This window comes from Pelophylax lessonae (assembly GCF_965119305.1).
Source record: "Pelophylax lessonae genome assembly, chromosome: 8".
In the NCBI taxonomy this organism is placed as follows: domain Eukaryota; kingdom Metazoa; phylum Chordata; class Amphibia; order Anura; family Ranidae; genus Pelophylax; species Pelophylax lessonae.
In genome coordinates this window covers 271,463,799-271,479,017 of record NC_138775.1, presented here as the reverse complement: position 1 = coordinate 271,479,017, position 15,219 = coordinate 271,463,799, and the positions used below count along the sequence as shown (strand labels likewise).

At 46.0% G+C, this 15,219-nt stretch overlaps 1 protein-coding gene across 1 annotated transcript in view; it reads right to left on the bottom strand.

Annotated features, from left to right (window-relative positions):
- Positions 1-310: 310 nt before the first annotated feature.
- The window catches only part of LRRC40 (leucine rich repeat containing 40), a 66,534-nt gene continuing 51,625 nt past the window's right edge, over positions 311-15,219 (bottom strand). Inside the window, exons 14-15 of the mRNA XM_082264898.1 lie at positions 7,127-7,312; positions 311-445 (exon numbers count right to left, since the gene is read on the bottom strand). Of these exons, the coding sequence (XP_082121024.1) occupies positions 340-445; positions 7,127-7,312 (292 nt within the window). The 3' untranslated portion in view covers positions 311-339. The remainder of the gene's footprint in view (positions 446-7,126; positions 7,313-15,219) is intronic.

The following is a 15,219-nucleotide window of genomic DNA, read 5'->3' as shown; positions in this document are numbered from 1 at the left end:
TTCATTCCATGGTTGCCATGAAATGTAAAATTTAAACATTGTTACCTAAAGTATACTCCCCAAGAAGTTTAGTGTTGGCAGTGTGAGAAACATTTGAGGTACAATAAGGCTCGTCGGCACTGGACGGTGTCTCCCCGGCACTGGGCGGTGTCTCCCCGGCACTGGGCGGTGTCTTCCCATAGGAGTGTGATAGATAGAAGTCCAGAGAGCGGTGCCATGTCAGGAATTACAATGGATGATGGCAGTGGAACCTTTCAGAATAAAGCAATATATCCCCCAACACTGGATAAGATCCGGACCTCTGAAGAAACCCCGGCTGCTTCTCTTCACCGGACACCATCAGGTGGCAATACGGCTCCGGAGATACTCCAAAACAGCCACCGTCCCCTTGGCCAGAATGGCCGCCCGCGGGTTCCTGAATGGGTTTCCTTCCAGATGGAGAGCTCTGTGGACAAGCAATACACATCCAGCATTACACACATCACTGACAGCTCACCATAGCCAGGTAAAGATATACTTCAATCAAAAATAAAAATGAAAGGGACTTTGTCACATAAAATACATTTTCCTTAACCACTTCAGCACCCCAGAAGGTTCTACCCTCTTCATAACAAGGCCAATTTTTGCAATTCAGCACTGAGTTACTTTAACTGACAAGTGCACAGTCGTGTGACGCTGCACCTAAATAAAATTGACGCACTTTTTTCCCCCACAAATAGAGCTTTCTTTTGTGGTATTTGATCACCTCTGTGTTTTTTATTTTTTGCGCTAAAGAAAAAGAGTGACAATTTTGAAAAAATATATATATGTATTTTTTTTTACTTTCTGCTAAAAAAACATATCAAATAAAAAAAAGTTAAAAAAATAGAATATCTCCATAAATGTAGACCAATTTGTATTCTGCTACAAATTTTTGGTAAAAAAAATCCCAATAAGCGTATACTGATTTATTTGCGCAAAAGTTATCGTGTCTACAAAACTATGGGATATTTTTATGGCATTTTTATTTATTTTTATTTTTTACTAGTAATGGCGGCAATCAGCGATTTTTAGCGGAACTGTGACATTGCGGCAATATGACACTGACAAGTAAGAGATCAGTGCTAAACAAATGCACTGTCACTGTACTAATGACACTGGCAGGGAAGGGGTTAACATTAGGAGAAATGAAAGGGTTAAATGTGTGCCTAGGGGGTGCTTGCTAAATGTGTGTGGGGGGGGGGGGAGTTGCTCTGACTGGGGGAAGACAGAGATCCGTGTTCCTATTTAGCAGGAACACAACATCTCCATCTTCTCCCCTCCCTTGTTTGCATAGGCAGATCCCATTTCTGCCTCTCGGGAACGATTGCGGGTGGCCGACGGACATCGGAATCCACCGGACCCGCTGATTGGCTCCCACTCTGTCCAATCAGTGTGCAATCACACCTCCAGGGGCAGGCGCACGCGCCATCTAGTGGGCATTGCACGAAAGGACGTACAGGTACATAATTTCACGCAATAGAGCCACTTTGCCACAGTAAATGTACGTTAGGCAGTTGGCAAGTGGTTAACACACTTGCCTGCAAAAGAACCCATGAATTAGAACTCCATCCTTCTCTTCAGTCAGTTCTACCGGCTCCTCTCCTATACCGAAATTGCTTACTCTTATTTCACTGCTAACAATGTGCATTACAACCTGCAGCAAGTCTTTTTTCATGAATGAGATTTGGCTCCTCTCCCACTATGCACTGATGTGGAGGACAGGATTCGACCCCTTTAGAATCCAAAGCGAGGCTTGGATAACATTTAGTTCCACCTATGTAGGGTTTTTCCCTTTTTAAATGGAATATTTAGGTAGTATGGTGACGAACGTGGCATCTGTGCCCTCGATGACGCCAGATATGAGAAAAAACTCTGCCCTACTCGTTTCATCACAACGTCACCACGTACAATCAAACCAGGAAGTTGTTGGATCGGATTGGTATTACCAATTACAAAAAGGGTCTATATGTTCTGGTACGAGTCCTCTGTATCTAAGGTGGTGGCACACTTTGGTGTTGAGAACATCTGAACAGATGGATTTCCTCTCATCACATCTATCGCTGATTTGGACCTTTTTGGGACTTTTTATTTTTGTGTTCCTTTCTATTTATTCGGTGACTTCTAGCATGGCAATATCGATTTATAAGCAAGTCAAATAGAGCCTGCTTCATTTCCTGGCTGGATGACGTCCAGCATCATCTTAGCCATTTCCACCCCAGTCTGACTGTCCCTTTCATTAAATTACGGTTCTTTCGATCATAGAAGCTCAGAATCACACGTAGGACTTGGGCAGTTCACGTCCACTCCTCCAGACTGACATCCAGCCATCAAGACATTTAGATTATTTGCCTAACTCCTCCCAAGAGCCAACCCACTGCTTACATCAGGGCTAAGGGCTATTAAGAGGAGTACTGAGGCCCCCTGCCCACCCCTCCCATCAGCCATGATCTATCTGCATAGCATACAAAGCACAGAGACCCAGTGATGGATTTAAACTAAGGAATGTAACAAAAATAGAAAACATTTATTTAAAAAAGGTCGTTAGCATGTTGAGGGAGGAAAGGAAAAACCATGGAAGGCAAAAATTAAGCAGAGTAACCACTTGCCCTCCAGAAGATTTACCCCCCTTCATGGCCGGGCCATTGTTTTGCTTTTTGGCACTGCGTTATACTTTAACTGACAATTGCGCGGTCATGCAACGCTGTACATAAATTCAATTTATGTAATTTTTTTCCCACAAATAGAGATTTCTTTTGGTGGTATTTGATCACCACTGCATTTTTTTATTTTTATTGCACTATGAATAAAAAAAAAAAAAAGACCGACAATTTTGAAAGAAAAAAACAAACAAACAAAAAAAAAAACAATATTCTTTACTTTCTGCTATAAAACATATCCAATCTTTTTTTTTTTTTTTTTAAATGGGATTTTTGTACTCACCGTAAAATCCATTAATCGACGGACACAGCGCTCCATAAATCCTAACTACTGGGTTATATTGCCTCCTCCAGTAGTAGGATTAGGCAGAACAAAAAACACCTGGCTACGTCGATGGGCCGCCCTCAGCTGGTAAATAAAATCTCCCCCCCCCTCTGCTCTAGGTAATCAGTATTAGAAGTATCAGAACTCCATAGAGGGGTGGGTGCTGTGTCCGTTGAACTCCTAGGACGTCCAAAAGCAGTGCCAAAAAGGAAAATGAGGGGTGGGGAAATAACCCAGGGCTAAACATAAGAGCCCCCTTAACCAGGACACAGGAGCCTTAACTGGGTCACAGGAGCCCCATCTGAAAAATAAAAGTTTTTCTTTAAACACCCCCAAGAGGAAACAGCCCCTCTCAAACAGCACCCTGCAAAAATTTGCGGCCAAAAGAAGCATCCGCAGATGCCAAATTATCTACCTTACAGAAATTTGTAAAGGTATGCACTGACGACCAAGTGGCTGCCTTGCAAACTTACGATATTGATGCCGAATGACGGAAGACCCAAGAAGCACTCAGCGCCCAAGTAGAATGTGCCGTGACAGGGAAAGGTGGAACCTGACCTTTAATGGAATAGGCCTGAGTCAACGTCTGTCTGATCCTTCTGGAGATGGTTGCCGAAGAAGCGGCCAGCCCTTTTCTTGGTCCGTCCGTAACCACAAAAAGCGAGTCTGACCTCCGAAAGGACTCCGTAGCTGCCAGATACACCCTAATCGCACGAACCACATCCAAGGTATGCAAAGCAAATTCCTTGGGATGAGCCGGCCTGGGACTCAAGGAAGGCAACACAATGTTATCATTCAAATGGAATTGAGAAGACAACTGTGGGCAGGAATGATGGACAGGGACGAAAAAACACTTTATACCTATGGACCACTAAATAGGGACTGCGACAGGATAATGCCACCAATTCCGATACCCTGCGGGCCAAGGTAATACCCACCAAGAATGTCACCTTCTGGGATAACGTAGGCAAAGGAATCCCCGAATATTCTCAAATGGAGGTTTCTGGAGAACCGAAAGTACTAAATTTAAAACCCATGGCTGCAAAAGAGACCATACAGGTGGAGCCACATGTCGAACCCCCTAAATGAAGGTACGAACTAAAGAGTGCGTGGCTAGGGGTCACTGAAAGAAGATTGCCAGGGCAGACACCTGGCCCTTGATAGTGCTCAAGGCCAACTTCTGATCAACACCCCGTTGAAGTAAGGTTAAGATACGAGCCACAGAAAAGGATCGAGGATGAGCGCCAATCGACTCACACCAAGAAATATATGCTTTCCACGTACAATGGTATATCTTGCTGGAAGATGACTTACTCACCTTCACCATAGTAGGGATCACTGATCCAGACAGACCTCCATCAGTACCTGGCTTTCAGTAGCTAAGCCTTTAAAAACAGCAACTGTAAAGCAGGATGGTAGATCAGCCCCTGGGACAGCTGGTCTTCTCTGAGAGGAAGCCCCAAGGGACGTTTAAGACCACCAGACTGATTGAAAGATCCTCGACCTTGATTTCTCGCAGGAATAGCGGAAGAAGCCTGAGCAGAGGATGATACTGGCCTTACCGTGGCCCTTGGATGCCTGCAGAATCCGCCACAGTAACCCGTGATCTCACCACAAACCTCGGTATCCTCCTGTGGAGCCAAACCTGCTAAAGGAGCTGCATGTGGGACTGTGCAAACAGAACTGTCTTGAAGGTGTATACCACCAGACTCAGAACCTGTATGCAAAATAGGAGAGAGAATTTTGTGTGACAGCAGCCGCTAATCATGGACTGTTGTTCCTGAAGTTGGTCCAGAGGAAGGACCACCCTGGTCAGGATTAGAATCAGACCTAGGTAAATCAATTCCCTGGACAGGGATATGGGGGACCTTGGGTAGTTCGGAAATCAGCTGAACCTTTGCAGGAATTAAATCCACACAAGGAGACTCGGGACCTAAAACACCTGAAAAGGACAATCTTTGACCCCTTACTGGGTACCCCCAAAAGAATCATTTAGTGGATTCCCCTTGACGCTCATGAAGGAGATCCACGAGGCCAGAAACCAGCGAAGATGTCCCCCTACCCCAATACTGGGTGAGGGCAGACCGTCATGCTGAAGGGGTCTTGCCTGCGGGTCCAGAGAAGTTAGCTCTAGGCTTACCAGACCAAGGATGCTTATAACCTCCAGGGAAGATTTGAAAGATCCATTTCCCCTATTCTCCATCCCAGAAGCACAAAATAATTTTCTATGTGCTGAGAAGGAGGGTCCCTGTCTGAGACAAGGCTCCTTCCCTTTCCTAGACTATGGCAGGAAGGTACTCTTCCCCCCGTGATACCCTTAATGATGTCATCCAGGGTAGCCCTAAACAGGCAATCGCCTTGAAAGGGCAGATCAATGAGAGCTTTTTTAGGGGCTTGGTCCGCGGACCAATCTTAAGCCACAGCCCGTGCCTAATCACCACCGCTGAAAAAGAAAGTTTAAACAGCACAGGAGCTGTATCCAAAGCTGCATCACAAATAAACAGCATCCCATGGACCAACTGGTCCGCTAAATCAACATAAGCAGCGGGGACCCGCTCACCCCGCAGGCCCTGGCGCAAAATATAAGCGAGCCAGCCATAGTAAACATGCTGCGTGCCACAGCCTCCACTTTGTCAGCTGGGTCCCTAAAAGGACAGATTCCTCTACTGGGATCATGGTAGCTTTTTCAACCTGGAAACAGGAGGGTCCATCACTGGTGGACTAGTCCACTTTTTTTAAAAGTGAATCCTCAAAAGAGTAACGTGCAGCAAAACCTTTTACAAAATTACAGAGGGTAATTTTGTTGTTCCCATTGCTTACAGGAAAATCTGTCAAAATAAGGCACATAAGGAAACCCCTTTGGAGTGCGAGGTGACTTACGCGTACCCAACGACACAGCCACGTCTGTGGCTACATCAGCCGCATCCTCCATATTAATAGTCCCATGCGCTGCAGTGATAAGTGCCTCTACCAGCGCTTTTTCATTCGCTGCTGCCACCACGGAGCACCACTATCGGATGGATCAGGCAGTGTGATATTAAGTCCCCCTGGACGGGCCGCGTCAACGGCGGCATCAGGCTCAGAATCAGGATGGGGGGGGGGGGGGGGGAGAAAGAGACCCCGCTGCACATTCTGCACCGGTCTCTGCACTGGGACCCCCCTGCACTATACCCACACTGCAAACAGTGGAGCATGCACCTAGGGGTCCACTACACTGGGACACCTCCAGACTACCAGGGCAGAACACCCTAAACAAGGACCCTTACAGAATAGGGATAGCGGGGGAGACCCCAGGAGTCTCCCACTGCATCCTCTGCTCGGGGACCCCCACCAGACTCCAGGTCCAGACAGGGGGGAAAGGGAGTGGGGGAAGCCCAGCTCACTGGAGGGATTTTTAAGGATGGGAGGAAGGAACCTGCAGGCAGGTCTGACCGTCCCTGGAGGTTACTCGTGTCCACCCTTAAAACAGTCAAAAGGGGGGAGGGGGGACTGTACTTACCCTTCCATGGTGCGGGTAACGCTCCAGACAGAACTCACCACCAAAGTAGGGGAGCTGTGGGCCAAGGGCCCGCTGCGACTAAGACCCAAGCCCGGTCGTAAGCGACCCAGCGAGAAGTTTAACTCGCAGGCCAGCCCTCCGTAGCTGCGGAGTGATTGCAGTACTCTAGTCTGCATCTCCCCAAGGTAATACCTAAAATCTAGCCTGTTAGTGGGCCCTGTAGGCCAGGGTTGAGGACCACTGATCTAACAGACTGACAATGCTGTTGTCCATAGGTGCCCCCTGTGCTTCTTCATCCAGAGTGTAGGCACTCTAACACAGGTGGTTTGTTACTGGCCAGATAACCAGATGAAAATAGAAACAAATCAAAGCAAAATAGAGAGTAAAAGGGGAAAACTAATGCAGACAACACATCTGATTGGTAAGCTGCAATGTATAAAATTTTGTGTTTTGGGTTAATATTGCTTTTAGCTTTATTAATCCTCTGGAACCATGTCACTGTAATGGATAACAGGAGGCCCTCTGATCCAGGCAGAGTTGTGATCACAAACATGAAACGCTATTCGGTGACCCCAGACTTGGCTTTACCAGACTACCAGGAAAGGTGACTCAATGATCCCTCACCTCAGGCTCTCACAGTTCCCCAGGGCTGGTGGGATCTGCAGGAGGTCATTATTCTGGAGGTCCAGGGTGGACAACTTTGTCAGTTTAATCAGCTGCAAGGGATCTATGGATCCGATCTGATTGCTGCTAATGAGGATTGTCTCCATAGTAGGGATCCGGTACAGAACCTCGGGGAAAGTCTTAAACCTGGAAACAGAGGAATAAAAGATGTTACAATGTTGCTCACACAGGAATACAACGTTAAACCAAGGCTTGGGCTCCATGGAGCGCACGAACCTCCGCACATCCCATGTACACATTTATTTCAATGGGTTGCCCACATGCGAGAAACACTGCCCCTGTTAGGAGATGCATGGGGGGGGGGGGGGTGATTATTACATTTAATGGCACTGCCGTGTGTCTGCCATGATCTGACAGTACTGAACAGAAAAGCTCAGAGACCCAGTGATTAAATAAGGTAGGGAAAAAAAAAAAAACGATTTTATTTAGGTGCTTAACCACTTCTGGACCAGAAGGTTTTACCCCCCTAATGACCAGGCCATTTTTTGCAATTCGGCATTGTGTTATTTTAATGGAAAACAGTGCGGTGGTGTGATGCTGGACCCAAATAATAGGGATGTCCTTTTTTCCCCCACAAACAGAGCTTTCTTTTGGTGGTATCACTTGTGCGATTTTTATTTTTGCGCTATAAACAAAAAAAAAAAAACGACAATTTTGAAAAAAAAACAAAAAAAAAAAAAAAAAACGATATTTTTCATATTCTGCTGTATAACATTTCCAATAAAAAAAAAATAAAAAATTTAAAAAAATCAAATGTTTTCATCATCTTAGGCCAATTTGTATTCTGCTACATAGTTTTGGTAACAAAAAAATCCCAATAAGCAAATTTTGAAAAAGTTATCGCGTCTACAAACTAGGGGAAAGATTTAGGTCATTTTTATTTAAATTATTTTTTTTTTTAACTAGTAATAGCGGCGATCTGCGATTTTTAGCGGGACTGCAACATTGCGGCGGACAGATCGGAACCTTGACATTGACATTTTTGGGGGGGACCAGTGACATTACTACAGTAATCAGTGCTAAAAATATGCAGTTACTGTAATGACACTGGCAGGGAAGGGGTTAACTTGGGTGATAAAAGTCGCACAAGTGTGAAAGGAGCCTTATTATAAGCTTACCTATAGGTAAAAGTCATGTATGGGAGTTTTCACCCACTTTACCTGGGAAGAGCAGGGTGTTGCTGATTCTCCACCCCAGCTATTTTGCAGCTGAAAATAGAGGGAGTATGATCACTTAAAAAAAAAAAAAAGGGGGGGGGGGAAGGGTTTATATTTATACACAAAAGTTTTGTCTTTCACTTCTATTTTAACCACTTGCTGACCGACCGCTGCATATATACTGCGGCAGGCTGACTCGGCTGTGCGAATCGCCGTACCTCTACGGGAATCCGCGGGAGCGCTCCTGGGGGCAAGCAAAGATGCCAATGCACAGGGCCGGCGGCCGCAACTGCCGCCGGGCACTCGCGATCACTCCCAGCTGAGAGAGGACGGGCAGCTGTTGTAAACACAGCTGACCGTTCTTCTCTCTGAAATGATCACAGAGCACCTGTGATCCTTCTATATAGGATCACATGTCTCTATGGTCATTTCACAAGTGCCCCCCCCCCCCCATTAGAAAACACTCCCCTGGGCTCACACTTAACCCTTTGATCACCACTGAGTTAACCTATTCCCTGCCAGTGTCATTAGTACAGTAACAGTGCATATTTACAGCACTGATTACTGTAGTAATGTCACTGATTCCCCCAAAAGTGTCAAAAATGTCAGCTAGGGGTCCGATCTGTCCGCCGCAATGTCGCAGTCCCGCTAAAAATCGCAGATCGCTGCCATTACTAGTAAACAAAAAAATGTTATAAATCTTTCCCCTAGTTTGTAGACGCGATAACATTTGTGCAAACCAATCAAAACACGCTTATTGTGATTTTTCTTACCTAAAATATGTAGCAGAAAACAAATTGGCCTAAAATGTAAAAAAATTTATTTTTCATTTTTTTTGGGAATGTTATATAGCAGAACGTGAAAAATATATATTTTTTTTTTTTTTTCCAGAATTGTCGCTTTTTTTTTTTTTTTTTGTTTATAGTGTAAAAAATAAAAATTGCACAGGTGATCAAATATCACCAAAAGAAAGCTCTATTTTTTTTTTAAAAAAAGGACATCAATTTTATTTAGGTACAGAGTCGCATGACTGCGCAATTTTTCATTATAGTAACGTAGAATCGAAAAAATGGCCTGGTCATTAAGGGGGCAAATCCTTCCGGTCTAGAAGTGGTTAAACTGACTGTGTTCTTTTACAAGGTGAGGGTTTACAATCACTATAAGGCTGCATTCACATGTCAGCGTTTGGATCGCGGGCAGAACCGCCGCGGTTCCGCCCTCGATCCGGAGATTATTGCAAATCGCGGGACGCCTAGCGTTGCCCGTTGATTTGCAATAGCCCCCCAAACGCCGAGCGATGTTGCCGCGATTTCCGCCTGCCGAATCGCGGCAACATCGCGCAAACAAAATCGCGGGACGCTCCAAAGAAGTACAAGAGCTTCTTTGAAGCGTATTGCGTCCCGCGATTTTGTTTGCGCGATGTTGCCGCGATTCGGCAGGCGGAAATCGCGGTAACATCGCTCGGCGTTTGGGGGGCTATTGCAAATCAACGGGCAACGCTAGGCGTCCCGCGATTTGCAATAAATCTCCGGATCGCGGGCGGAACCGTGGCGGTTCTGCCCGCGATCCAAACGCTGACATGTGAACGAAGCCTAAGTGTGCCCAGTGACTGCCCAGTAACTATATTAGCAGGAAGACATCACAAGTGGACAAAATAGCTGCAACTCGTCTCCCTGCCTGAAGTCAGCAAATTAATCAATCAGCCTCACTGAAGGAAGATTCTGAACCAATTTTTATGGTAAATCGAAGCATTTTTAATATGTAATTTGACATGCAAGCCTGGAAAAGAATGAATGATGCTAAAAATTCAACTTTAAACCTCCATTAAGCAGCTGTCACTCAGCAAATGGAAGACACTGTGCCAGCTTCCCTTCAAGTCGCATCGTCTAAGAGTTCATGTCTGACCTTACCCTAAGGCTGATGTCAGAAACCCTTTTTTTTATTTTAGACATGTCCATTTTTTTTTTTTCACCCTCATCACTGGATCCACCAACGTGCTATCAGATCCGCATTTTGATTTTGGTGTCTTTTTTTCTGAAAAAATGCTTCAAGCGATGTCTTCACACTGAATCCTTCAAAACAGTGAGGATAGGTGGGAGGTCCCCAGGGCCCGGTGGGTGCGATTCAGTGCGACAATGAGTAAAAGTATACTTTAAGAAATAAAAGCATTTTTTTTTTTTTTTGAAAACAGAGATTTTATTGTAAAAAATAAACCAACATGTTACAGGCAGAAATATATAAATAAAAACATTTTTAATTATTAAAGCAGAACTTCATCCTAAAAAGGGGAAGTTGCGTTTTTTCCTAATCTTCCTTCCTCCACCATTTTAGCACCTTTTCTGGGGGGAGTGGGTACCCATTTCTTGAAGGTACCCAGCCGCCCCCCCCCCCCCCCCCCCCAACACACACACACACACACACACTTCTGCTGGGTTTGCCTAGTTTCCGGGTCAGCAACCGTCTGACAGGTAGACCGTGATCACAACCGCGCCGCTGCTCCTGACCGCCCCCTGCCACATCTGATCACAGGGGCATTCTACATTACAGCCAAGGTAAGTACTAGGTAAGGGGCGGGCCAAATGGGAACAGGAGAGACCGCACCAATCACTGAGCAGGGTCCCTGCCCAGCCAATCGCAGAAATGGGTCTGTGTTAAAGCAGGAAGTGTTATAAAAAACTGCTGCTTACAATGCCAAAGATGCTAATATGTATTTTGAATTATTGTGAGTCCATTCACAAAGCACAGCGCAACTCGCGCATGCGCAGTGGGAAACCAGCTGTGAAGTTCCAGAGTCACATCCAGCTTCCTTCATCCAAGGTGGCAGTGCCAGGAACACTGGCACATTTGCCTGGGTGAGGACAGTGTGGAATCCCTGAACAGGTAAGTTTCCTTAAAGCGGAGTTCCAGCCATTCACTCACCTGTCCAACGGTCCAGCGATGCGGCCGCCCGAAGCCTCGATCCTCTCCCTCGGCGCCGGCATCACTGCTGTGGGCATCCGGCTGTTACAGTTTGCGGCTTCACAGCCGGGTACCCACTGCGCATGCGCGAGTCGCGCTGCGCGTGTTGATTGGCCGGCAATCTTCTGGGACCTCTGACGTGTCCCAGAAGATTGCAGGGAGGGAGGGGGAGAGGAGAACTTCCGTTCAGGGCGCCGCGGCGCTCTGAGCGGAAGTGGGATCAGGTACCTGTCAAAACTAGTTACCCGCTCCCCCCCCCCCAAAAAAATGACATGCCAAATGTGGCATGTCAGGGGGTCAGGACTCCCTAAAGCGGAAGTTCCACTTTTGGGTGGAACTCCGCTTTAAGTCTTAGCTGCTGACTGTTATTTTTTTTTTTTAACTGACAGAAGAACTGCCAGGGCTTTTAACCACGTAAGCCCCAGCCCTATTTCGGACACTTTTTTGTTTACAAGTTAAAACCAGTATTTTTTCCTAGAAAACTGCTTAGAACCCCCAAACATTATATATATTTTTTTAGCAAAGACTCTGGAGAATAAAATGTCGGTCATTTCAAAATTTTTTGTCACACGGTATTTGCGCAGCGGTCTTTAAAACGCAATTTTGTTGGAAAAAATTTGAAAAATCACATTTCACTGCATTTAAAAAATACTAAAACAGTAAAGTTAGCCCATTTTTTTTTATATATGGTCAAAGATGATGTCACGCCGAGTAAATAGATACCCAACATGTTACGGTTTAAAATTGCGCCCCCCCGTGGGATGGCGACAAACTACGGTCAATAGAGATCTCAATCTGCGACGCTTTAAATTTATTTAACGGTTACCAGTTTAGAGTTAGAGTGTAGCTCTTTTTTTTAAATTATTGCCCACGCTCTGGCGATCGCGGCGATACCTCACATATGTGGTTTGAACAGCGATTTAATTCGCGGCTCGACTTGCGTATACGTTTTTTTTGTGCGCAAGCTAACGGTGACGGGGGCAGCTAAATTTTTTTATTTTTTTTCCTATTTTTTAACTTTATTACAGGTTTTTAAAAAAAAAAAAAATCTGATCACTTTTATTGCTGTCACAAGCAATGTAAACATGCCTTGTGACAGCAATATGTAGTGACAGGTACTCTTTATGGAGGGATCGAGGGTCTAAAAGAACCCTAGACCCCTCCACTACACTTCCATGTATGCAAAACGCCGAAAACGGCATTTTTGCATACAGCCGTTTTTCAAATCTGCCACCTTTTGCAGCACAGTAACCCGGAAGTGACTTCATGGATGCCGCCTCTGGGTTACGTCATCGGAGACCCGATCGATGCCGTTTCCGGCATTCATCGGGACTCCATCCAGCCGACGGACGTGCCGGCTGGGTGCTCGGGGCTCCCGGTGGGACGGGAGCCCCGATCAAAGCCACGGAAGGCGGCGGGAGGGGCGTCCCCTCCCGCTCACCCGGGTAACGATCGAGCTGCTCCCGAGCCGCATCGGTCGTTACCGACAGAAAGTCGACCGTAGGCTTCAAACCACGGTACCGGGATGATGCCTCTAGCTAGAGACATCATCCCGGTATAAGCCCGCAAAGTTACCCGACGTACCGGTACGTTGATATGCGGTAAGTGGTTAAAATGGAACTCCAGCCATGCCTACTTCTGTTCCATCTATTTCTGCCCCTTTAGGCTTGATGCAATCGGGCAAAATAAAATACAATACTTCTATCTATGCTAGATCTTTCCTATCAGGAGATGGCAATAAAAATCCAGTGCAAAAAATGGTGGTTTTGGTGCGTAATTTTGCACAATTACTGGCGTATGGTGTTTAGAAGAGTATGAGTATAAATGTATTCTACTGGACAGAATGGGATTTTTTACTTACCATAAAATCCATTTCTCTGAGTTCGACGGACACAGCGTACAATAAATCATGACTACAGGGTTATATCGCCTCCTCCAGGAGTAGGCCTAGGCGGGAACAAAAAACACCCGGCTACGCCCATGGGCCATCCTCAGCTTGGTATATAACCCCCCTCTGCTACAGGTATTCAGTTTAGTAGCAAGCAGTATTAAAAGTATCAAAAACTCCTAAGAGGGGTGGGTGCTGTGTCCGTCAAACTCAGAGAAATGGATTTTACAGTGAGTACAAAAATCCCATTTTCTCTTTAGATCATCAATGGACACAGCGCTCCAATATTCATGGCTATAGGGAAGTCCAAAACAGTGCCAAAAGCAAAAATTAGGGATGGGGAAAATTGGATTTTGTCTAACCAAAAATCCTTTTCTCTGATGTTCATTGACGCACACAGCTCCAGAATCTTCTTGACTTCTTGACCATTGGGTTATGCTGCCCCCTACATGAGTAGGGCACTAGGCAGGAAAAAGCTTTACCATACCTATGGGGCAGTCCCAGGGGGTAAACTGCCACTTCCTGCTATAGGCATTCCGTTAAGTTGCAAGCAATGTCAGAAGAAAAATAACCCAACACAATAGAGGGGTAGGTGCTGTGTGTCAATAAACATCAGAGAAAGGATTTTATGGTAAGCCAAAAATCCAATTTTCTCTCTCGTTCATTGACGGACACAGCTCCAGAATCTTTTTGACCATTGGAATTTCCCAAAGCAGTGTCACACATGAGGGGTGGGAAAAAACACAGCAGACAAAATTCCCAAAAAAGGCTAAACCTAGCCAACCACTTAACATGGAACTCAACCAAGGACAAATGGCGCTCACCTGAAAAAAAAAAAAAACATACACCCTCAAAGAGGACTAATCCTCTCAAACAACGGCCTGCAAATTGTTGTGGCCAAAAGCAGCATCCGCAGATGCCAGCACATCTATTGAATAAAATTTTGGGAAAGTGTGCACAGATGACCAAGTGGCCACCTTGCCAACCTGCACCACTAATGCCTGATGGCGGAAGGCCCAGGAGGCACTAAGCGCCCGTGCAGAATGCGCCTTAACAGGGAATGGAGGAACCTGACCCTTGATGGACTAGACCTGCACCACCGCTTGTCTTGTCCAACTGAAAATGATTGCGACAAATGAAGGTAAGCGATCCGGAGAAGCCAGCTCTAGGCCTACCGGACCAAGGTTGCTTGGAACCTCCCGGGGAAGACTTGAAAGATCCATTTCCCCTATCTGCAGTCCTGGAAGCATAAAATAATTTTCTTTGGGAAGGAGGGCCCACATTTGTGACAAGGCTACTTCCCTCTCCTAGACTGTGTCAGGAAGGTACTCTTTTCTCCCCCGTGAGACCGTTAATGATGTCATCCAAAGTAGCCCCAAACAGGAGATCACCTTGAAAAGGCAAATCAATAAGAGCTTTCTTGGAGGTTTGTTCTGCGGACCAATTCTTAAGCCACAGCATGTGCCTAATCACCACAGCTGAAACAGAAATCATGGACAGCACAGGAGCTGTATCCAAAGCTGCATTACAAATAAACTGCAGCCCCTGGACCAACTGGTCCGCTAAATCAACATAAGCAGCGGAGACCTGCTCACTCCCCAGGCCCTGGTGCAAAAGCTTGGCCCATTCAGTTAGAGGCCAAGACTGGTCGCAATGCCGAACCAGCCATAGTAAACATGCAAAGAAGATAAGGAAACACCTCAGCTGTGTGTACCAAAAGAGACAGCCACGCCCTCCATTTTAAACGTTTCACGCACTGCAGTAATAAGTGCGTCTACCAGCGCTTTCTCATTCGCTGTTGCAACCATGGAGGAATCATCCTCATTATCAGACAGATTGGGGGGATGGGATATCAAGTCCCCTTGGAAGGGACACTTTCCACAGCAACACCAGGCTCAGAATCAGATGAGACAGACTGAGCAGGAGAAGGCGGGGGGATGCTTCCTCCTGGGCATCTGACCACACGACACTTCCACCCGGGATACCAAGGACTGTAGGACCGCTGTCATTGTAACCATGGGGAGCTGGGG